Source organism: Ranitomeya imitator, chromosome 2, assembly GCF_032444005.1.
Source record: "Ranitomeya imitator isolate aRanImi1 chromosome 2, aRanImi1.pri, whole genome shotgun sequence".
Classification (NCBI taxonomy): Eukaryota; Metazoa; Chordata; class Amphibia; order Anura; family Dendrobatidae; genus Ranitomeya; species Ranitomeya imitator.
Window position 1 is genome coordinate 812504946 of NC_091283.1, and position 24645 is coordinate 812529590.

Sequence of the window (24645 nt, forward strand, 5' to 3'; positions counted from 1 at the left end):
ATCTGCTGAGCGTTATTTCACAGGAGGGGGAACGAATTCTGGTGAAATTCGAGCAGCTGCTTTCTACATGTTGCTAAATCTACAGCGTACCAGCGAGGTAGAACCATTGTACTTACCAGTGATTCCCAAGGACCCAGTGGTAGAGAAACATACAGAAGTTATGTTATACATAGTGTCCGAAAATATTCTACAGTGACATGTAAAAGTTTGGGCACCCTTGGTCAAAATTATTGTTATCGTGAACAGTTAAGCAAGTTGAAGACGAAATGATCTCTAAAAGGCCTAGAATTAAAGAAGACACATTTTCTTTGTATTTTAGGCCAAAAAATACTGTCATTTTTTTACATTTTAAAAATTATAAAAAGGAAAATGGGCCGATGCAAAAGTTTGGGCACCCTTGGAGACTTGTGTGCTGAGATAACTGTGACCAAGGTTTCAGAACTTAATTTGCCTGTTAGGGTTATGGCTTGTTCACTATCATCAATGGGAAAGGCCAGGTGATGCAAATTTCCAGCTTTATAAAAACCCAGCCTCCTCTAACCTTGTGCCAAAAACAGCAGCCATAGGTTCTTCTGAGAAGCTGCCTAGCACTCTGAAAATGGTGGAGGCCCACAAAGCAGGAGAAGACTATAAGAAGATAACAAAGCGTTTTCAAGTTTCCCGTTCCTTAATTTGAAATGTAATGAAGAAATGGCAGTTACCAGGAAACAGTGGAGGTCAAGATAAGTTCTGGAAGACCAAGCAAAATTTCAGTGAGAGCTAGGGAACTTCAGAAAGATTTAGCAGAGTCTGGAGTCGCCACAATGGGCCATTAAAACCACTATTTTTGGTTTTCTGCCTCCAGTTGCTTTTTGTATTTAGTTAAATAGTGGTCTTGTGCTGTACATGATCTGAGGTCAGTAACTGGTTACAGTGGTCACATGGATGTATGAACATAATTGCTGCAGATTAAACCAGTTGGACCACCGGAGTGTTAGCAATGAAGCATGAGGGAATTATAGAGGAGAATTTTTTTTTTTTTTTTTTTATATTTTAGCACATTTCTCGTGGACCTAATTTTCCACTATACCTTTATAACATTTGAAGCTTCTTTCTTTTGTTTTAGATCTTAATATCATAAAAAGAGAGCTCTGACCTCTATGGCGAGTCATTTAAGGGTTTTTCTGATGGTCTTTAACAGGATTTTTTATTAGGTAACATTGCAGAATGATGGTAACAACAGGCAACTTCGCTATTTACTTCTTATTAAAAATCCTCTCTGTTCTCAAAAATTGAGATATTTTCAATTTTATTGGCCAGCTACCTCCGCAGTCCATCAATGGTGATCGGTTTGTTAGGCAAGGAGCGAAGGGTTTGCATGCTCTTTCCAAAGGAGCTTGTAAGCACTGCTCTGAATCTGTCTGGAAGCGGCCAGCTTCAGTGCTGCAGAAGCATATGAGAATGCACAGTTCAGACTGGTGGCACGATGATGTTTCTGATCGAAACTGTCAAGCAAGCAAGAGAATACTGATCCCAACTTGCAGGAATCCAGGCGGTTGTGGACCGGTGCGTTCCTGAACGTCAACCCCTTATACAGAGCTCGGCAAGCAAGGTACTGGTAGATCGGAATCAGATAAAACTGTGATTTAATCAAAACTACAGCAAGCAGCCCAATAAGTGATACATCACTGGAATCAATGTCTCTTTACCTACATCATGCCGCTCTCAGAGAGGGGAGAAAGTGCAGTGGAGATTTACTAAACTGCACATTAATTTCATTTGTAACAGACACTTGTGACCCATGCTTTTGGTTTTCCCAGTTGCATCACCTTTATTTGTAAGATATCAGACTTTAAACATGTATTTTATATAAAGCGCAAGAACTGAAGAATTTCTATCAGGAAATGCGGTCAGGCCTTGCCACCAGCTAGCAGATTAATGTCTTGTGCACCATTGTCTAACATGAGAACAAAACAGATTAAACATCATGTAAATTAGGAACAGTCACTGGAAAGAAACAATTAAAAAGCCGAGAGAAAGCTAATTCTATCATCTGAAGCACGGTGGTGGAGTCCAGATACAATCACCCTAGGAGTGCGCTGGTTCTTGCATTTCTTATTTTCTGCTTGGTTATGACTTTTGCCACTTTGCACCACTTTGAATGCAGAGTTACAATTTACAGAACTTAGAAAGAATTTAGACAATGGTTTAAGGTGCTTTTGACTAGGTTTTAATGGCCTTCATCTAATACACTTTTTTGGCATATTCTAACATCCCAAGGATAAAGTTTGGACCTAGTCCCATGATTAAAAATCTTCAAAGCGTCACGGTAGACACAAAATTTGCCAATCTAATGGAGAATATACCTTGTCCACTGATGTACCTGGATGAGGACATTGTGTCTTAAGGTACGGAGAGTGTATCGGAGCACATAGGAAGCCACCGACTGAGGGACAAATATTGGTGATAAAGGGTCACAACTTAGTGAAAGTTTTTGTTAAGTGTTTTATAACACAACCATCTGTCAAGGATGTAACATCTGAAGATCTAATCCCAAAGTTCTTACTACCTGATGGAAGCTCTTGCCATATAGTTTTCGTGAAGGTCTTACTCAAGATCTAAGGGTCCATGGGAGATTCCTACAGCTCGAAGAGAAAGAAGATTTTCGTATCGGTAGACTTTAAGCAAGCAATTGTCATAAGGTGCCGTAATTAGAAGATGTTCTCAAGAAGATCTTATCTATGAGCGGGAAGACTGGAGAAAAATCTTCCACCGCTTTAGTCTATTCAGCCATGGCCATAATAAGTGGCCAACGTATGTTGCTTCCAACTTCTTTGTTCTACATCGCAAGCCAAACCAAAATCTAGGTATGACGAGTTGCCCTGACTCGGACTCTTCTGCGTTGCAGAGACATGCTGACCGGCTGCTTTCCAAACTTCTCCATGATCTCTCTAATCCGTGCCAGGTTGGATTTGGCTAGGGTGAAGTCACATCGTGTGGCTCCCATCTCGTATCCCACAGCACAGTTCTTGGTGGAAGGCGTAAAGCCGTCGGCTCGAGCCGTGACCGCATATTCTCCTGGATTCAGAAGTCTCCAATAATCTCCATCACTTGCTATATTCCAAAGAAAATAAAAAGAAGAGCAATCTTTAGTGGCAGAACGAAAAAGCATCATAAAGATTCATGCTCTGAATTCCTACATAAAAAGTGATAGAAAATGCGATCATCTAAGTTCCAAAAATAACAACAGCTTTAAAACTGTACGTTGCATATTTTGGGGAAAGTGCAGCAACTGAAAAATGCTAATTTCAGTTTCTAAATTTTCGTTTTGGCGTAAATATTCTTTACATATTATCAGTTTGGGTATGTATTTTTTCCATTTTGCTATTTGCCTTAGAGGAAAAGGTTGGGTTTTTTAATTTTTGTTTTCTTTATCATTTTTTCTAAATATTTTATATATTTTTTGTGCATTTTTTTTATTAGTCCCCTTAGGGGACTTGAACCTGCTACCACTTGATACCGTATAAAATATTGTGAAATTCTATATCATTGCAAAGTACTGTAAAATTATTTATTATGCTTTGTTTATAGAGCACCATTATATTCCACAGCTCTGTCCACATTGGGGCTCACAATCTAGATTCCCTATCAGTATGTCATTGGAGTGTGAGAGGAAACTCACACAAACACAGGGAGAACAAACTCCTAGCAGATATTGTCCTTGGTGGAATTTGAACCCAGGACCCCAGCGCTGCAAATAATCAGTGCTAACTTCTGAGCCACCATGTTGCCATGCTGGTCTACTAGTCTACTATGGTGTGCTATGAAGCCTGTGGAGGGACTTAATATGAATAATACCATAAACATCTTCCAACAGAGTATCACAAAATCAAAATTAATTTTTTTTTTAAACTGACCCTCTCATAGCACTGATTTCAGGATATGACAAGAGGAAAGCTAAAGAAGGACAGATCTGTAAACCACTGGATATATTGCCATTGCCATTGTCCAGGAGAGAGCAGAGCACCAACATGAAGGTGGTAAGTATTGATTGGTACTCATGCTATAGATTTCTCATAGGTAGGGTGTCATTTGACCAGGCTGGTGGCTGCATATAACTACAGACTGAATGATACATAAGTGCATGCTACTCTCCATTTTACTGGAAAGTGTGCTGAAATAGATAGATCCCAGAGTAAATAAAACAAAATACAAAATAAATGATTAAGCACAAGCTGTTAAAGGATATGCTGCCTACTTTCTAAAAAGAAACAGAAGATAGGTACAGAGTAAAGAACATAAACAGCAAAGAGATAAACCCTAGCTTGTGTTTCACTGACTGGCTTCAACTACAGCAGAATGGCTGAACACCAAAATGAGACTATCACCAGCAGGAAAAACCAGCCGGGGGAAAGTGTATAAAGCCGCACCTAAAAGGTGATAGGGCGGACAAATGAGTTAATGAAAAAAACTGGCATCCTAAAAAGACTGAAGCAAAGATAACATAAACTAAACACTCAGAGAAAAGGTGTATATGCTGTGGCAGAGAAGCCAACCATAAAGTGCAGGTTCAAGGATTGGAACCCAGACGTAATTTTGCTCATTATAAAATACTAAAAAACAAAACACTAAAACAAACAAATGTGGGAATGGAAAGGTAGGTTCTATGATATATTTCTTCTTCAGCTCTCTGAGTAAGACAATGCTTCACTACTTTTCTATGGAAAAAATAAAAACCAGAAACAAGCGTGAGGGGGTTAAATTAATGCTGGCAGCGGATATGCTCAGCATGTGGTGGCTGAAGCTAGCCACAGTATTACTGTATGCCTCTAAGTACTGAACTGTAAATTACATAGGGTAAATATACACTGAATCCTCAGCTGCGGAGGTTCCAGGTGCTTTACCGTGAATGGAGACAGCACAGTAGTGACCTGCACATACCAATTGTGGAAAGGTGCTTACAGTTAACGTTAGATAAATGTTGATCAAACCTACTGATGTCAGGGGGAACATCAATCAATTAATGTGTGTGGGGTTGTCCTGACTCTCCCCTGACAGCAGAAATGGTCAGGCTGTTGGATTTCGACATGCCCAATCATTTTGTTCTCGCCAGAGATAAGCCTCCTTATTGAAAACACATGCACACTAAATTGGCTACTGCAAAACATCCTGTGGCTTTATATCTCACTGGTTGTTTCTATGGAAGTCATCTACTATATACTTGTCTAAGGGTCACTTCCGTCTGTCTGTCTGTCTGTCTGTCACGGATATTCATTGGTCGCGGCAACTGTCTGTCATGGAAATCAGTGACGGGCACAGTCCGGAAGAAAATGGCCGCTCCATACTCCCCGCAGTCACTGCCCCGCCCCCGCATACTCCCTTCCGGTCACCGCTCATACAGGGTTAATGCCGGCGGTAATGGACCGCGTTATGCCGCGGGTAACGCACTCCGTAACCGCTGCTATTAACCCTGTGTGTCCCCAACTTTTTACTATTGATGCTGCCTATGTGGCATCAATAGTAAAAAAATGTAATGTTAAAAAAAATAAAAAAACAAAAAACCTGCTATTCTCACCCTCCGTCATCGCGTCCTCTCCTCTGCAGTGCAAGTGGCAGGTTCCGGGGCCAAGGATGGTATGCGAGAAGGACCTTCCATGATGTCACGGTCATGTGACCGCGACATCATCACAGGTCCTGCGCTCATCCAACCCTGGGACCGGAAGCTGCCGCGTGCACCGCACACAGGCGACAGGACCACAAGGGCTCCTTCGGAAGGTGAGTATATGTTTATTTTTTATTTTAACTCTTTTTTAACCTGTTACATACGTGTCTGGGCAATATACTACATGGCTGTGCTGTATACTACGTGACTGTGCAATATACTACGTGGCTGTGCTGTATACTACGTGGCTGGGCAATATACTACGTGGACATGCATATTCTAGAATCCCCGATGCGTTCGATTCGGGCCACCATCTAGTTGTTGAACAACGATCCTCTTTAGCTTTATGGGAGCATTAAGCAATCTGCAGCCAAAACACTGTAGCTCCAATTAATACATGAGCTATCCCCCTGGTAAAAAGGGTAAGAATCACTTAAAGAGAATTTGTATCAACTCCCATCACTGAAAAATGTAAATCAATCAATCTTCCATCTGGTATTCCTGAGCAATTAGCATTACCATTCATATGCAAATTAGGCATTAAGTGCTCTGGGCGTGACAGAGCCCTTTCTAAAGGTACCTTCACACATAACGATATTGTTAACGATATCGTTGCTATTTGTGACGTAGCAACGATATCGTTAATGAAATCGTTATGTGTGACAGCGACCAACGATCAGGCCCCTGCTGGGAGATCGTTGGTCGCTGAATAAAGTCCAGAACTTTATTTCGTCGCTGGACTCCCTGGAGACATCGCTGGATCGGCGTGTGTGACACCGATCCAGCGATGTCTTCACTGGTAACCAGGGTAAACATCGGGTAACTAAGCGCAGGACCGCGCTTAGTAACCCGATGTTTACCCTGGTTACCATGCTAAAAGTAAAAAAAAACAAACAGTACATACTTACCTACAGCCGTCTGTCCTCCAGCGCTGCGCTCTGCACTCCTCCTGTACTGTCTGTGAGCCGGAAAGCAGAGCGGTGACGTCACCGCTCTGCTTTCCGGCTCCCAGACAGTACAGGAGGAGAGCAGAGAAGCAGAGCGCAGCGCTGGAGGACAGACGGCTGTAGGTAAGTATGTACTGTTTGTTTTTTTTTTTACTTTTAGCATGGTAACCAGGGTAAACATCGGGTTACTAAGCGCGGCCCTGCGCTTAGTTACCCGATGTTTACCCTGGTTACCGGCATCGTTGGTCGCTGGAGAGCGGTCTGTGTGACAGCTCTCCAGCGACCAAACAGCGACGCTGCAGCGATCCGGATTGTTGTCGGTATCGCTGCAGCGTCGCTAAATGTGAAGGGGCCTTAAGCCTATCCCTCCTGATCTGGTGCAGAAAGATAAAGCTTAAAAAGCATCAAAAGGAAGAAAAATAACAAATCTGTAAGATCTACCCAACATTTCTGTCCGCACTAAATCTAATGCACTTCTACAACTTCATAAAGGAGGCTTTGTGACCTTTTATTTTTTATTTTATATCTTTTTTCAATATTAAGCGTTTTGCAGAGCAATGCCGGCTTTGGTTTTTAATTTTGTTATTATTTTTTTCTTCTAATCACATACAATTTTCTCTCATATGATACATTATATTATTTTATCAATAATTGATAATAATTAAAGGGACACTGTCACCTGAATTTGGAGGGAACAATCTTCAGCCATGGAGGCGGGGTTTTTGGGTGTTTGATTCACCCTTTCCTTACCCGCTGGCTGCAATATTGGATTGAAGTTCATTCTCTGTCCTCCGTAGTACACGCCTGCGCAAGGCAAAATTGCACCTTATGCAGGCGTGTACTACGGAGGACAGAGAATGAACTTCAATCCAATATTGCAGCCAGCATGCAGCCGGCGGGTAAGGAAAGGGTGAATCAAAAAACCCCAAACCCCGCCTCCATGGCTGAAGATTGTTCCCTCCAAATTCAGGTGACAGTGTCCCTTTAAACAATACTTGTATATTTCCTGCATGTGCAGAACAGGCGATCACAATAATGTGGAATTACTTTATAAAAAAAAAAAGATCGTAAGGAACGCTCGTGGTTTGTCCAGGATGTAGATATCTCACGTGCCTTTTTATCCTTTCATCTTCTTCATTCCTCGATATTAGAAAGCTTTTTACGGACATCAATCAAAGAAAGCAATGTATTGCAGCATTGCTATGTCAGTCTTACTATGCAACAAAAGGGTCTTCAAGTGAGCTACAAAGGAAGCGGTCTGTGCCAGAGGTGGGGTACAGGCGGGGGAGGATGAATATAGCTTTCCATAAGGCAAAGTCATTAAAATGTGAGACATTTCCAGAGAAGTTGTAACTCCAGGTCCCGGGAGTCTTGAAGGTCGGAAGGGTATAAAGCTGTAAGAAATGCTTTCACGTGCCAGCACAGGCATAACAGGGATACAGTTGTGTATCCTAGCAAATATTAATAGGTGTAGCATGGAAACTGGGATGATCAGCTATTGCAAGGGGCACGGATAAGGAAGCCGGACTGGGGGAGAGAGCTCTCGGAAAAATCCATATAGTGGGTGTGCATCCACTATATATTTATGGCATAGGTGCGAACGGGGGCCAAGGTTGGCATTGCAGCAAGTGTTAAACTTTTTATGCACAGAGCCGGTAACTAAGGATAATCCAAATAAATGTTAGGACCGCTAGCCTCATCTCTAGGTAAATAGCCTGCCAATGCAGAAGTTAGGTGATGGCACCAGAGACCAAGGCGTGCCTCGTGCCATATGACTTTTCTGGGATTCTCTCCAATTGACCTCTAAAATATGGGCCAGCAATGGAGTCGGGCCACATTAGTAAGAAATCACTAGAAAATATATTACGTAGACATGAGAGGGATCGATTTGCGAAACTCTGGTCCAAGATCCAGGTCACTAGATGAGATTAGAGGCCCGCGAATCCCTTACCGCCTGAAGTCCCCGAGTTTGATTATCCAGAGCTGGCATCATATTGCAGAAATAATGTTGCACCACCTCTGAAAAATCAAAAGCCACGCTGGACATTAAGAGGTTCATGGGCCTCTCATCTAGTTACCATGTACCACTGACCTTGACTGGAGTCTCACAAATTGATGTGCTCATCTCTATCACCAACCGACTGGAAGACTTTGAGATTGACTTAAAATCAGTCTTATGACCATGACACTCATAATGTCGTCTTTTGGCCTTTTTGTGGCCACCAATAGACAGGGCTGAGCACATATCTTATTGATGACTGGCAGATTTCAGACATCAGTAGTCAGCTCCATCATCTACACATAGGACCTCAAGGAAATGTGTCCCAGTCACAAGCTGCAAACTCTGTAAATGACTGACCTGTACGTATATCATGATTGATGCCTTCCACAGATATTATTGCATTTCCTATCCCACGTCCATATATATCTCTCACAATTCCTTTAATTCCACGGTGGACCTAAAAAAAAATAGAAGAATTTATCTCTTTTATTTTCTACAAAGCGCATTTCAATTACTGGACTCATTTCCTTCATATATTTAACGGGGAAGTGTCATAAGGTCCCCATGTCTGTTTTGTTTGACCTGTATACATGACATTATGGCCTACATACAGATCTTTGTGGACCCTGCAGAACACCATTTTTGAAGAGCTAAGTGATATCTAGTGGTGATTGTTCTTATCTAAGCATCCAGTCATTTCCAATGGAAGATACATGTGTAACTGGTGTAGACCCTCTAGTACAGTAGGTCCTGGCTGAGCAATTTAGCCAATAAACTATTGGTTAAAATCAATTCTAAAGCTTGGCCATCCATAGTAGACTTCAATTTCGGCAAGACCAGATGACCATCATTCAACTCTCCACTGACAGCAGATATCAGGGTGATAAATTTCAGAGAGTTGGATCTCATATGCTCAATCCCATTGCTCTCGAGGGCAACAGTTGCTTCCAAAGAATTAGTGGCATATTGCCACTGAGAACACATGCACTCTCAGATGAGCGTTCAAACCAACAGTTACAGTCATGGCTGAAAGTGTTGGCACCCTTGAAATTGTTACAGAAAATGAAATATTACTCCCAGAAAATTATTGCAATTACACATCTTTTTATAAACATGTTTATTTTCATTGTGTGTGTTGGAGCAGCACAAAAACACAGTGGGGAAAAAAGGGCAAATTGGACATAAGTTTATACAAAACCTCAAAAATGGGTGGAACAAAATTGTTGGCACCTTTCCAAAATTGTGAGTAACCAACTTTGTTTCAAGCATGTGATGCTCGTTTAAACCCACTTGCTGCAAGTAACAGGTATGGGCAATATGAAAATCACACCTGAAACCAAATAAAAAGGAGAGACGTTGACTCAATCTTTGCATTGTGTCTGTGTGTGCCATGCTAAACATGGAGAACAGAAAGAGGAGAAGAAAATTGCCTAAGGACTTGAGAACCAAAATTTAATTTTTTTTTATCAATCTCAAGGTTACAAGACCCTCTCCAGAGATCTTGATGTTCCTTTGTCCATGGTGTGCAACATAATCAATTCGTTTAGAACTCATGGCACTATAGCTAATCTCCGTGGATATGGACGGCAGTGAAAAGTTGATGAAAGGTTCCAACGCAGGATAGTCCAGATGGTGGATAAGCAGCCCCAATCAAGTTCCAAAGAAAACTGAGCTGTCTTGCAGGCTAGCGCAAACTGTCTGTCGACATTTGAAATGAAACACTATGACTGGAGACCAAGGGGACCCCACTGCTGACACAGAAACAAAAAAGCTAGACTGCAGTTTGTCAAAATGCACATAAGTAAGTAAAAATCCTTCTGGGAAAGTATCTTGTGGACAAATGAAACCAAAATAGAGCTTTTCACATCATTCTACTGTTTACCGAAAAAAGAATGAGGCCTACAAAGAAAAGGACATGGCACCTACAGTCAAATATGGTGGAGGTTCAAAGATAGTTTGTGGTTGTTTTGTTGCTCCTGGCACTGGGTGCCTTGACTGTGTGCAAGGCATCATGTAATCTGAAGATTACCAAAGGATTTTGAGTCGCAATGGAGTGCCCAGTGTCAGAAAGCTGGGTTTGCATTCTAGGTCATGGGCCTTCCTACACGACAACAACCCCAAACATACTTCAAGAAGCTGGAGAGTTCTGAAGAGACCAGCAATGAGTCTGGATCTAAATCCCATTGAACACCTGTGGAGAGATCTTAAAATTGCAGTTGGGAGAAGGCACCTTCAAATATGAGAGACCTGGAGCAATCTGCAAAAGAAGAGTGGTCCAAAATTCCAGTTGAGAGGTGTTAAAAGCTTGTTGATGGAAGTGATTGTAGTTATTTATTCTAAAGTGAATGTAGCAAAAAAAAGGAATGGGGAAAGGAGAGTCATTTCACAAGGACGTAGCAGCATGGTTCCTGTTGTGAATCTCGCACGGATGAGCCTGGGATCCGGCTGCAGATCAGGAAAGGAAGAGGAAAATCCAGCGAAGCAGCAGGTACGTGTGATTAAAATAAATTAAGATTTATTGCAAACTTGTTAAAAAATACAGTTCCTGGCAGTTCCTCCAGTGGCTATACAACCTACGCGTTTCTGCCTTACTAATGGTTATAGGATTTGCAATAAATTTTAATCACAAGTACCTGCTGCTTCACTGGATTTTGCTCTTGCTTTCCATTTATTCCAAAGGGTGTGCAACCAAATATTAGGTTGAGGGTGCCAACAATTTAGCCAGGCCCTTTTTGGGGATTTTGTGTGAAATGATGTCCACCTTGCTTTTTTTTCTCAGGTTTTTTGTGTTGTTCCAATACACAAAAAAGGAAATAAACATGTGCATAACACAACATGTGTCATTGCAATAATTTTCTGGGAGAAATATTTCATTTTCTGAAACAATTTCAAGGGTACAAACACTTTCAGCCATGACTGTATCTTTCATGGCAGAACCTCTTTAATGTCTTCTACACGGCAATCACCTGCCCATCATCAAGGTAGCCATATGGTGAAAACATATTGCTTTCTACCAGGATGAAATAGTTTCTTAAATCCTCCCAACATTGAGATTCATTGCACTTTTTTGTGCAATATAGATTCAATGAATTAATGTTATGGCATATGACCAATGAAAATATGACCTCTATTCTCTGGGAAATATTTAAGCATACTTACCCTCTTTGGTGCAATGACATTAAAATGACTTAGAATCATATAATCATAGAATGTTAGAGTTGGAAGGGACCTCCAGGGTCATAGTGTCCAATCCCCTGCTCAATGCAAGAGTCACTAAACCACCTCAGACCAGCCTCTATTTGAAGACTTCCATTGAATATGAACTCACCACGTCTAATGGCAGCCTGTTTTAACTTATTGATCACCCTCACTGTCAAAAAGTTTTTTCTAATATCTAATCTGTATCTTCTCCCTTTCAGTTTCATTCTATTGCTTCTCGTGTTTCCATGTGCAAATGAGAATAAGGATGATCCCTCTACACTAACATCCCTACAGATATTTGTAGACAGATATTAAGTCTCCTCGTAGCCTTATTTTTTGCAAGCTAAACATTCCCAGATCCTTTAACCGTTCCTAGTAGGACATATTCTGCAGTCCGCTCACCATCCTGGTAGCTCTTCTCTGAAATTGTTGCAGTTTTTCAATGTCTTTTTTAAAATGTGGTGCCCAGAACTGGACACATTATTCCAGATGAGGCCTGACAAAGGTGGAGTAGAGGGGGATAATTAGTTCATGTGATCTAGACTCTATGCTTCTCTTAATAAATCCTAGAACTGTATTTGCCATTTTTGCTGCTGCATCACATTGTTGACTCATGTGCAGCCTGTGATCTACTAGTATATCCAAGTCTGTTTCACATGTGCTGTTGCTCAGTTCTATTTCTCCTATTCTGTATATGTAATTTTTTATTTTTTTGCCCAGATGTAGAATCTTTCATTTCTCCGTTACATACCATTCTATTTGTTGCTGAACATTGTTCAAGCTTTTATAGATCCTTCTGAATCCTTTCTTGTCCTCACTGGTGTTAGCTACCCCTCCTAGCTTTGCATCATCTGCAAATTTAATTAGTTTACCTTCAGGTCCCTTATCCAGATCATTTATAAAAATGTTGAACAACAATGGGGCCAAGACAGAGCCTTGTGGTACCCAACTTGAAACACTCTTTCAATTGGCTGTGCAACCATTTATTACCACTCACTGAGCTAGTTATGAATCCACCTAACTGTAGCCTTGTCGATCCCATACTTTGTCATTTCTTTAATAAGGCTAATATGAGATATTTTACCAAATGCTTTGCTGAAGTCAAGATATATCTACCCAGTCAGTGATTCCATTATAGAAGGAAATTATATTAGTCTGGCATGACTTGTTTGCTTCAAACCCATGCTGGCTCTGGTTAATTACTGTATTCTTATCCAAGTACTTACATACATTCTCTTTAATAATTCCTCTGCCAATTCTTTCAGTACCCTAGGATGTAATTATTCTGGACCAGATTTAAATTTATTTAAATTAGCTAAGTGTTCTCTCACCATTTCTCTCTTTGTAGATAGTGTGGATTATTTTATTCCTTCAACAGTGAAGATCAGTTGATGTTGCATTTGCTTTCTTAGAGAACACAGACTCAAAGTGGGAAATTTAAATGTTCTCAACATCATTTTTGACCACTTCACCCTTTTCATCCTGTAAAAATCCAGCAGCTTTTTTGACTGTTCTTTTGCTTTTGACTTACCCCCAAAATCATATTTTATTGCTTTCATCTCCCTTGCAAGCCTCACCTCAATACTAGCTTTAGCTCTTCTAACACTTGCCCTGCATTCCCTGTAATAGCATATATAGATATACTCCCTCTTTCCATTTAATATACATTTATTTTTTCCTTTTTAACAAGTGATTAAGTTCTGTGTTCATCGATCCTGGTCTCTTTAAATGCTTCTATTTCTTCCTTCTTTTTTAGATTGTTACCTATTGTGCGGTGAAAATTTCATCTAACAAAATCTCCCATCCTTCTTGGAAATTTCTGTCCTTTAGAAAATCCAGCCATTGGACCTTTCCTACCCTCTTTAAAATCTGCCTTTCTGAATTCAAACATTAAAGTCTGAGTCCTCGCTGGTCTTCCTCCTCTTGTATTCCAAAATTCAAGGATAGCACGATCGATGCCAGCCATCTTTACTTCCTCAACCATATCCTCCCTGTTGGTAAGAATTAGGTCCAAGAATGCAGATCCTCTTGTTCTCCCTTCTACCTTTAGAAGGATAAAGATGTCAGCAAGGGAAGATTAGAATTTTCTGGACCCATTACTTTTGCCTGAGAGAGATTTCCAACAAATATCTGGAAAGTTAAAATCTCTCTTGATCACTATGTCGTACTTTTTTGAGAACAGAGAATATGATGTAAAAATAGTTCATCCATATCTTCAGGTCTGTCAATGTCACCTATAGTACACACCTGCAATAGTGTCCTTTTTGTTCTTCTCTCCATGTATTCTTACCCAAACAGTTTCTGCAGAGCTACCTTTCTCTGAAGCTTGGATCTCTGTGGAGTTATACATTTTCCTAACATACAATGCAACACCTCCCCTCTTGTTAATCCTGTTTCTAATAAATAAGTTGTAGCCTTCAATGTTTGTATTCCAATCATGTATATTATCCCAAGTTTCATTGATGCCTATGACATCATATCTCATCTATGTTAGCAGCTCCAATTCTCTTTATTTGTTTCCCATGCTCTGTGCATTTGTATAGACACATTTTAGTTTGTAGTCGGTTTCTCTTGCTCCTCTGTTTTCATTTACAATTTGTTGTTTTTGTTCTTTATTTACATTTCTAATAGAATATATTAGCTGCATATTTTTCCTGGCTGTGTATTTCCCATCCCATATTGCTCTAGTTTAAAACTCTCCTGATGAGTGTAGCAAGGCATCTACCAAATACGTGTTTTCCTGTTTTCGTGTCACTCAACAAGCAACGGCCCCATGCCAGCTAGAACAGGATGTTCCAGCTAACCTATTCTGGTAACTTTTATACTCTACCCGTTGGTTGAGAAGCCACCTATTCCTCACGTTTCCCTGGTTATCCCCCTTTTGGAAGTTCCAATATAGTTCAAGCGCAATGTAATGATATCTCACACCCTCTTCTCTTGTTACACAGCATACAATATTGTCATACTGATAAAGATTTTATTTCTTTGCTTGGTATAATACTAGGTTACTTAAGCTTGAAATTTATAAAAATTTCCAACTTTTTGTTGTATTGAAATTTCAAATAGAAACATTAGGAAAAAAAACGTTGTAAATACGGATAAGACTTGTATAGGGCGCCAATCACACAGATATTTTGGCCCAGTGCTGCCTATACCTTTATCAGGGGCCCCGCTGCATCCCGCAGTGCATTAATATTGTGTCTTGGTGTTGGTATACATAGCTGCCTTTTTTCTGAGATGTTTTTTGAATTTTATGTCCTTTTCAGTTAGTTGCTTTAACCCCTTACCAACATATGATGTAGTAGTACATTCTAGGCTGCCTCCCTGACTTTGATGCGGGCTCGCACACTGTTCTCAGCAGATGATGGCTGATTTCACCAGTCATCATGTGCCTCTAACAGCCTCAGATGGAGAGATGCTCTGCCCACTTATTAAATGCCACTATCAATCTCTGACAGCAGTATTTAACATGGGCCCATTGGCAAGCCCGTGATGTGATCAGGGGGTGACTGGATTGCTATGAAATCCGGGGTCTTCTGAAGACCCTCATACCCATAATTATGAGCCGGGGTTTAGCTGACATTCAAAGGAGATTGAGATTTTCTTTATATGTAGCGGTGATGATGCACAAGCATCAAACAATTGCAATTTCAAGTCTGATAAAAGGACGATTAAATTCAGTAAAAAGGGTTTTTAAAGGTTTTAAAAATAGAAAAAAAAAATAAAATACAAATGTTCAAATCATCCTCATTATGGTCCATTAAAAATAAAGCTAATTAAAAGAATAAATACATTTTGTATCTCTGCATTCATAAAAGTCAGATCTATCAAAATATAAAATAAATTAATCCAGTCAGTAAACCGTGTAACGACAAAAAAATAGAAATGCCAAAATTACATTTTTTTTTACACCGCAACATTGCAATAAAATGCAATAAGAGGTGATCAAAAAATCCTATCTACCACAAAATGGTATCAGTAAAAAAAGTCAGCTTAGGGTGCAAAAAATAAGCCTTAACACACAGTCCCATATCGTGAAAATTGAAAACGTTACGGATCTTGGAAAATGGCAAAGTTTGGGTTTTTCTAAATTTGCAAGTTTTTTTTCACCATTTAAATAAATAAAAAAACTATACATGCTTAGTATCTGCGCAATCATACCGACATGAAAAATCACATTGCCAGGTCAGTTTTACCGTATAGTGAAAAATGGTAAACAAAATACCGCAAAAATAATTGTGGAATTGCACTTTTTCGCAAGTTCATCGCACTTCGAATTTTTTCCCGCTTTTAAGTGCATCACTTGAGATAATGAATGGTGTCATCAAAGGTTCAACTCATCCCGCAAACAACAAATAAAAAAGTTATGGCTCTTGTAAGAAGGGGAGGGAAAAATGAAAACGAAAGGAAAAGGAAAAATAGCCCAGTCAAGAAGGAGTTAAAAAATACTTAGGAGATTTTTACGTTATAGGAACAATTACTTTTAGATATTTTGTTTCATTCTATATTTTCAGAAATAATGGCCTTTTCACAATTTTATTTTATTTACTACTAATTTGACTTAATAGTCATTTTTGTGCCAAATTTATTATGACTTTTGCAGCCTTTTTAAGCTATTTTTTTCAGCCTTCATGGTTTGTTTGTTTTTTTGCTGAGGTCAAAAATATAGCTGTGCTTTTCATTATCCATTTGTTTTCGGGTAATTCATCATTTGCGACTTTTTTTAAATGTTTCAAAATTTTGGGCTCTGGTAGCCGAAAACAGTACAAAGCCTGTCTAATTTTCAGTTTTTGTGCAGTTGAAAACTAACATATGACGTTTTAATGCTTATTGAAAGGGTCAAGCGACATTTTATACGAAAAGGCTTAAAAACAAAAGAAAACAAAATAAGAAAAATGCATCTTTTAGTTGGTGTGAAACTCATCAAATATGCAAAATTTTCAATTTGGTGCAAAGTAGACGAGAGAAAAAATTTAAAAAAATCAGCAATTGATTAATCAGGGCAATATATTGTATAGACACATTAGGAATATTGTAAAGTGTAGAGAATTATATAGCACTAGACACTAACCTGTTCCATGAAGACAATTAAGGATTCTCTGTTATTCTCCCACTGTTCTGCCAGGTCACTTGTATGTGGGTATTTGTCACAGTCCAAATATATGGAAATCTCAAAGCAGTTGGTATGTAAATAGCTGAAATCATTAATACCTAATAATAAAAAAAAGGAATCGGTCATATAAGAAACAATATCCTACAATATAGAGAAGATGAAAGAAAATTAGAAAAAATATGGCAGTTGTGGAGAAAGAAATCACTAAAAATGTAATAATCTTTGGTGAATCTATACTTATAACAGTGCCCAATATGATAGTATCAGTCATAATCTACTATATAATTGTCTGAGGGGTACTTCCGTCTGACTGTCTGTCTTTCTGTCACGGTTATCCATTCGCTGATTGGTCTCGCCAGCTGCCTGTCATGGCTGCCGTGACCAATCAGCGACGGGCACAGTCCAGAAGAAAATGGCCGCTCCTTACTCCCCGCAGTCAGTGCCTGTCGCCCGCATACTCCCCTCCGGTCACCGCTAACACAGAGTTAATGCCGGCGGTAACGGACCGCGTTATGCCACGGGTAACGCACTCCGTTACCGCCGCTATTAACCCTGTGTGTCCCCAACTTTTTACTATTCACGCTGCCTATGCGGCATCAATAGTAAAAAATGTAATGTTAAAAATAATGAAAAAAAAATAAACCTGCTATACTCACCCTCAATAGTCCGCTGAGCCGCTCCCGCCGGCCGCCATCTTCCGCTGCAGTTTCCGGTGGCAAAGATGGTATGGCAGAAGGACCTGCCATGACGTCACGGTCATGTGACCGCGACGTCATCACAGGCCCTGCGCGCCTGCGCGACAAGGACCTGCCATGACGTCATGGTCATGTGACCGCGACGTCTTCACAGGCCCTGCGCTAGAAACACCTGCCATGACATCACGGTCATGTGACCGCGACGTCATCACAGGTCCTGCGCTCTGATACCAACCCTGGGACCGCAAGCTGCCATGGACTACAAGGGGCCTTCGGAAAGGTGAGTATATGTGTATTTTTTATTTTTTCACCTGTGACAAACCTGGCTGGGCAATATACTACGTGGCTGGGCAATATACTACGTCGCTGGGCAATATACTACGTGACTGGGCAATATACTACGTGGCTCTGTGCTGTATACTACGTCACTGGGCAATATACTACGTTACTGGCCAATATACTACGTGACTGGGCAATATACTACGTCGCTGTGCGATATACTACATCACTGGGCAATATACTACGTAACTGGGCAATATACTACGTAACTGGGCAATATACTACCTGACTGGGCAATATACTACGTGACTGGGCAATATACCACATGACTGGGCAATATACTACATGACTGGGCAATATACTACGTCGCTGTGCGATATACTACGTCACTGGGCAATATACTACGTAACTGGGCAATATACTACGTGACTGGGCAATATACTACGTAACTGGGCAATATACTACGTGGCTGGGCAATATACTACGTGACTGGGCAATATACTACGTAACTGGCCAATATATTACGTGGCTGCGCAATATACTACGTCACTAGGCAATATACTACGTAACTGGGCAATATACTACATGGCTGAGCAATATACTACGTAACTGGCCAATATACTACGTGGCTGGGCAATATACTACGTGACTGGGCAATATACTACGTAACTGGCCAATATATTACGTGGCTGCGCAATATACTACGTCACTAGGCAATATACTACGTAACTGGGCAATATACTACGTGACTGGGCAATATACTACGTAACTAGCCAATATACTACGTGGCTGGGCAATATACTACGTCACTGGGCAATATACTACGTGGCTGGGCAATATACTACGTGGCTGCGCAATATACTATGTCACTGGGCAATATACTACGTGGCTGGACAATATACTACGTGGCTGGGAAATATACTACGTGGCTGTGCAATATACTACGTGGCTGTGCAATATACTATGTGGCTGGGCAATATACTACGTGGCTGTGCAATATGCTACATGGCTGTGCAATATACTATGTGGCTGGGCAATATACTACGTGGCTGAGCAATATACTACGTCGATGGGCAATATACTACATGGCTGGGCAACATACTACGTGGACATGCATATTCTAGAATACCCGATGCGTTAGAATCGGGCCACCATCTAGTATCTCTATAACAGTGCCCAAAATAATAGTATCAGACATAATTTACTATATAATTGTCTAAGGGTCACTTCCGTCTTTCTGTCTGTCTGTCCTTCTGTCTTTCTGTCACGGATATTCATTGGTCGCGGCCTCTGTCTGTCATGGAATCCAAGTCGCTGATTCGTTGTGGCAAAACGCCCACGACCATTGCCACGACCAATCAGCGACAGGCACAGTCCGGCGGCAACATGGCCGCTGGTAACGGACCGCGTATGCAGCATCAATAGTAAAAAGATCCAATGTTACAAATAAGAATAATAAAAAAATAGGTTATTCTCACCCTCCGACGTCACGTCCTGTCCTCGGCAGTGCAAGCGGCAGGTTCCGGTGCTAAGGATGCTGTGCGAGAAGGACCTACCATGACTTCACGATCACTGGGCAATATACTATGTAGCTGGGCAATATACTACGTGCCTGGGCAATATACTACGCAGCTGGGCAATATACTACGTGACTGGGCAATATACTACGTGACTGGGCAATATACTACGTGACTGGGCAATATACTACGTGACTGGGCAATATACTACGTGTCTGTGCAATATACTACGTGACTGGGCAATATACTACGTGACTGGGCAATATACTACGTGACTGGGCAATATACTACGTGGCTGCGCAATATACTGCGTCACTGGGCAATATACTACGTGGCTGGGCAATATACTACGTGACTGGGCAATATACTACGTGACTGGGCAATATACTACGTGGCTGCGCAATATACTGCGTCACTGGGCAATATACTACGTGGCTGGGCAATATACTACGTGACTGGGCAATATACTACGTGACTGGGCAATATACTACGTGACTGGGCAGTGTACTACGTGTCTGTGCTGTATACTATGTCGCTGTGCAATGTACTACGTGGCTGGGCAATATACTACGTGCCTGGGCAATATACTACGTTGCCGTGCAATATACTATGTCGCTGGGCAATATACTACGTGACTGGGCAATATACTATGTGACTGGGCAATATACTATGTGACTGGGCAGTGTACTACGTGTCTGTGCTGTATACTATGTCGCTGTGCAATATACTACGTGGCTGGGCAATATACTACGTGCCTGGGCAATATACTACGTTGCCGTGCAATATACTACGTCGCTGGGCAATATACTACGTGACTGGGCAATATACTATGTGACTTGGCAATATACTACGTGACTGGGCAATATACTATGTGAATGGGCAGTGTACTACGTGTCTGTGCTGTATACTATGTCGCTGTGCAATGTACTACGTGGCTGGGCAATATACTGCGTCGCTGGGCAATATACTACGTGACTGAGCAATACACTACGTGGCTGGGCAATATACTACGTGACTGGGCAATATACTACGTGCCTGGGCAATATACTACGTTGCCGTGCAATATACTACGTGGCTGGGCAATATACTGCGTCGCTGGGCAATATACTACGTGACTGGGCAATATACTACTTCACTGGGCATTATACTACGCGACTGGGCAATATACTACGTGGCTGGGCAATATACTACGTGGTTGGGCAATATACTACATGGCTGTGCAATATACTACGTGGACATGCATATTCTAGAATACCGATGCGTTAGGATCGGGCCACCATCTAGTGTCTCTATTTTAGTGCCCAATATAATAGTATCAGTCATAATGTCTCTATAACAGTGCCCAATATAATAGTATCAGACATAATGTCTCTATAACAGTGCCCAATATAATAGTATCAGTCATAATGTCTCTACAACAGTGCCCAATATAATAGTATCAGACATAATGTCTCTATAACAGTGCCCAATATAATAGTATCAGACATAATGTCTCTATAACAGTGCCCAATATAATAGTATCAGTCATAATGTCTCTACAACAGTGCCCAATATAATAGTATCAGACATAATGTCTCTATAACAGTGCCCAATATAATAGTATCAGACATAATGTCTCTATAACAGTGCCCAATATAATAGTATCAGACATAATGTCTCTATAACAGTGCCCAATATAATAATATCAGACATAATGCCTCTATAACAGTGCCCAATATAATAGTATCAGTCATAATGTCTCTATAACAGTGCCCAATATAATAGTATCAGACATAATGTCTCTATAACAGTGCCCAATATAATAGTATCAGACATAATGTCTCTATAACAGTGCCCAATATAATAATATCAGTCATAATGCCTCTATAACAGTGCCCAATATAATAGTATCAGTCATAATGTCTCTATAACAGTGCCCAATATAATAATATCAGTCATAATGCCTCTATAACAGTGCCCAATATAATAGTATCAGACATAATGTCTCTATAACAGTGCCCAATATAATAGTATCAGACATAATGTCTCTATAACAGTGCCCAATATAATAGTATCAGACATAATGTCTCTATAACAGTGCCCAATATAATAATATCAGACATAATGTCTCTATAACAGTGCCCAATATAATAATATCAGTCATAATGCCTCTATAACAGTGCCCAATATAATAGTATCAGACATAATGTCTCTATAACAGTGCCCAATATAATAATATCAGACATAATGCCTCTATAACAGTGCCCAATATAATAGTATCAGTCATAATGTCTCTATAACAGTGCCCAATATAATAGTATCAGTCATAATGTCTCTATAACAGTGCCCAATATAATAGTATCAGTCATAATGTCTCTATAACAGTGCCCAATATAATAGTATCAGTCATAATGTCTCTACAACAGTGCCCAATATAATAGTATCAGTCATAATGTCTCTATAACAGTGCCCAATATAATAGTATCAGACATAATGCCTCTATAACAGTGCCCAATATAATAGTATCAGTCATAATGTCTCTATAACAGTGCCCAATATAATAGTATCAGACATAATGTCTCTACAACAGTGCCCAATATAATAGTATCAGACATAATGTCTCTATAACAGTGCCCAATATAATAGTATCAGACATAATGTCTCTATAACAGTGCCCAATATAATAGTATCAGTCATAATGTCTCTATAACAGTGCCCAATATAATAATATCAGACATAATGCCTCTATAACAGTGCCCAATATAATAGTATCAGTCATAATGTCTCTATAACAGTGCCCAATATAATAGTATCAGTCATAATGTCTCTATAACAGTGCCCAATATAATAATATCAGACATAATGCCTCTATAACAGTGCCCAATATAATAGTATCAGTCATAATGTCTCTATAACAGTGCCCAATATAATAGTATCAGACATAATGCCTCTATAACAGTGCCCAATATAATAGTATCAGTCATAATGTCTCTATAACAGTGCCCAATATAATAATATCAGACATAATGCCTCTATAACAGTGCCCAATATAATAGTATCAGTCATAATGTCTCTATAACAGTGCCCAATATAATAGTATCAGACATAATGTCTCTATAACAGTGCCCAATATAATAGTATCAGTCATAATGTCTCTATAACAGTGCCCAATATAATAGTATCAGTCATAATGTCTCTATAACAGTGCCCAATATAATAATATCAGACATAATGTCTCTATAACAGTGCCCAATATAATAGTATCAGTCATAATGTCTCTATAACAGTGCCCAATATAATAGTATCAGTCATAATGTCTCTATAACAGTGCCCAATATAATAGTATCAGTCATAATGTCTCTATAACAGTGCCCAATATAATAGTATCAGACATAATGTCTCTATAACAGTGCCCAATATAATAGTATCAGACATAATGTCTCTATAACAGTGCCCAATATAATAGTATCAGTCATAATGTCTCTATAACAGTGCCCAATATAATAGTATCAGACATAATGTCTCTATAACAGTGCCCAATATAATAGTATCAGTCATAATGTCTCTATAACAGTGCCCAATATAATAGTATCAGACATAATGTCTCTATAACAGTGCCCAATATAATAGTATCAGTCATAATGTCTCTATAACAGTGCCCAATATAATAGTATCAGTCATAATGTCTCTATAACAGTGCCCAATATAATAATATCAGACATAATGTCTCTATAACAGTGCCCAATATAATAGTATCAGTCATAATGTCTCTATAACAGTGCCCAATATAATAGTATCAGACATAATGTCTCTATAACAGTGCCCAATATAATAGTATCAGACATAATGTCTCTATAACAGTGCCCAATATAATAATATCAGTCATAATGCCTCTATAACAGTGCCCAATATAATAGTATCAGTCATAATGTCTCTATAACAGTGCCCAATATAATAATATCAGTCATAATGCCTCTATAACAGTGCCCAATATAATAGTATCAGACATAATGTCTCTATAACAGTGCCCAATATAATAGTATCAGACATAATGTCTCTATAACAGTGCCCAATATAATAGTATCAGACATAATGTCTCTATAACAGTGCCCAATATAATAATATCAGACATAATGTCTCTATAACAGTGCCCAATATAATAATATCAGTCATAATGCCTCTATAACAGTGCCCAATATAATAGTATCAGACATAATGTCTCTATAACAGTGCCCAATATAATAATATCAGACATAATGCCTCTATAACAGTGCCCAATATAATAGTATCAGTCATAATGTCTCTATAACAGTGCCCAATATAATAGTATCAGTCATAATGTCTCTATAACAGTGCCCAATATAATAGAATCAGTCATAATGTCTCTATAACAGTGCCCAATATAATAGTATCAGTCATAATGTCTCTACAACAGTGCCCAATATAATAGTATCAGTCATAATGTCTCTATAACAGTGCCCAATATAATAGTATCAGACATAATGCCTCTATAACAGTGCCCAATATAATAGTATCAGTCATAATGTCTCTATAACAGTGCCCAATATAATAGTATCAGACATAATGTCTCTACAACAGTGCCCAATATAATAGTATCAGACATAATGTCTCTATAACAGTGCCCAATATAATAGTATCAGACATAATGTCTCTATAACAGTGCCCAATATAATAGTATCAGTCATAATGTCTCTATAACAGTGCCCAATATAATAATATCAGACATAATGCCTCTATAACAGTGCCCAATATAATAGTATCAGTCATAATGTCTCTATAACAGTGCCCAATATAATAGTATCAGTCATAATGTCTCTATAACAGTGCCCAATATAATAATATCAGACATAATGCCTCTATAACAGTGCCCAATATAATAGTATCAGTCATAATGTCTCTATAACAGTGCCCAATATAATAGTATCAGACATAATGCCTCTATAACAGTGCCCAATATAATAGTATCAGTCATAATGTCTCTATAACAGTGCCCAATATAATAATATCAGACATAATGCCTCTATAACAGTGCCCAATATAATAGTATCAGTCATAATGTCTCTATAACAGTGCCCAATATAATAGTATCAGTCATAATGTCTCTATAACAGTGCCCAATATAATAATATCAGACATAATGTCTCTATAACAGTGCCCAATATAATAATATCAGACATAATGCCTCTATAACAGTGCCCAATATAATAATATCAGACATAATGCCTCTATAACAGTGCCCAATATAATAGT

The 24645-nt window shown here is 39.5% G+C and overlaps 1 protein-coding gene across 1 annotated transcript in view; it reads right to left on the reverse strand.

The window, feature by feature from the left end:
* Positions 1–1784: 1784 nt before the first annotated feature.
* The window catches only part of CPXM2 (carboxypeptidase X, M14 family member 2), a 110411-nt gene continuing 87550 nt past the window's right edge, over positions 1785–24645 (reverse strand). Inside the window, exons 13-15 of the mRNA XM_069753873.1 lie at positions 16863–17002; positions 8948–9047; positions 1785–3093 (exon numbers count right to left, since the gene is read on the reverse strand). Coding sequence (XP_069609974.1) covers positions 2843–3093; positions 8948–9047; positions 16863–17002 — 491 coding nt within the window. The 3' untranslated portion in view covers positions 1785–2842. The remainder of the gene's footprint in view (positions 3094–8947; positions 9048–16862; positions 17003–24645) is intronic.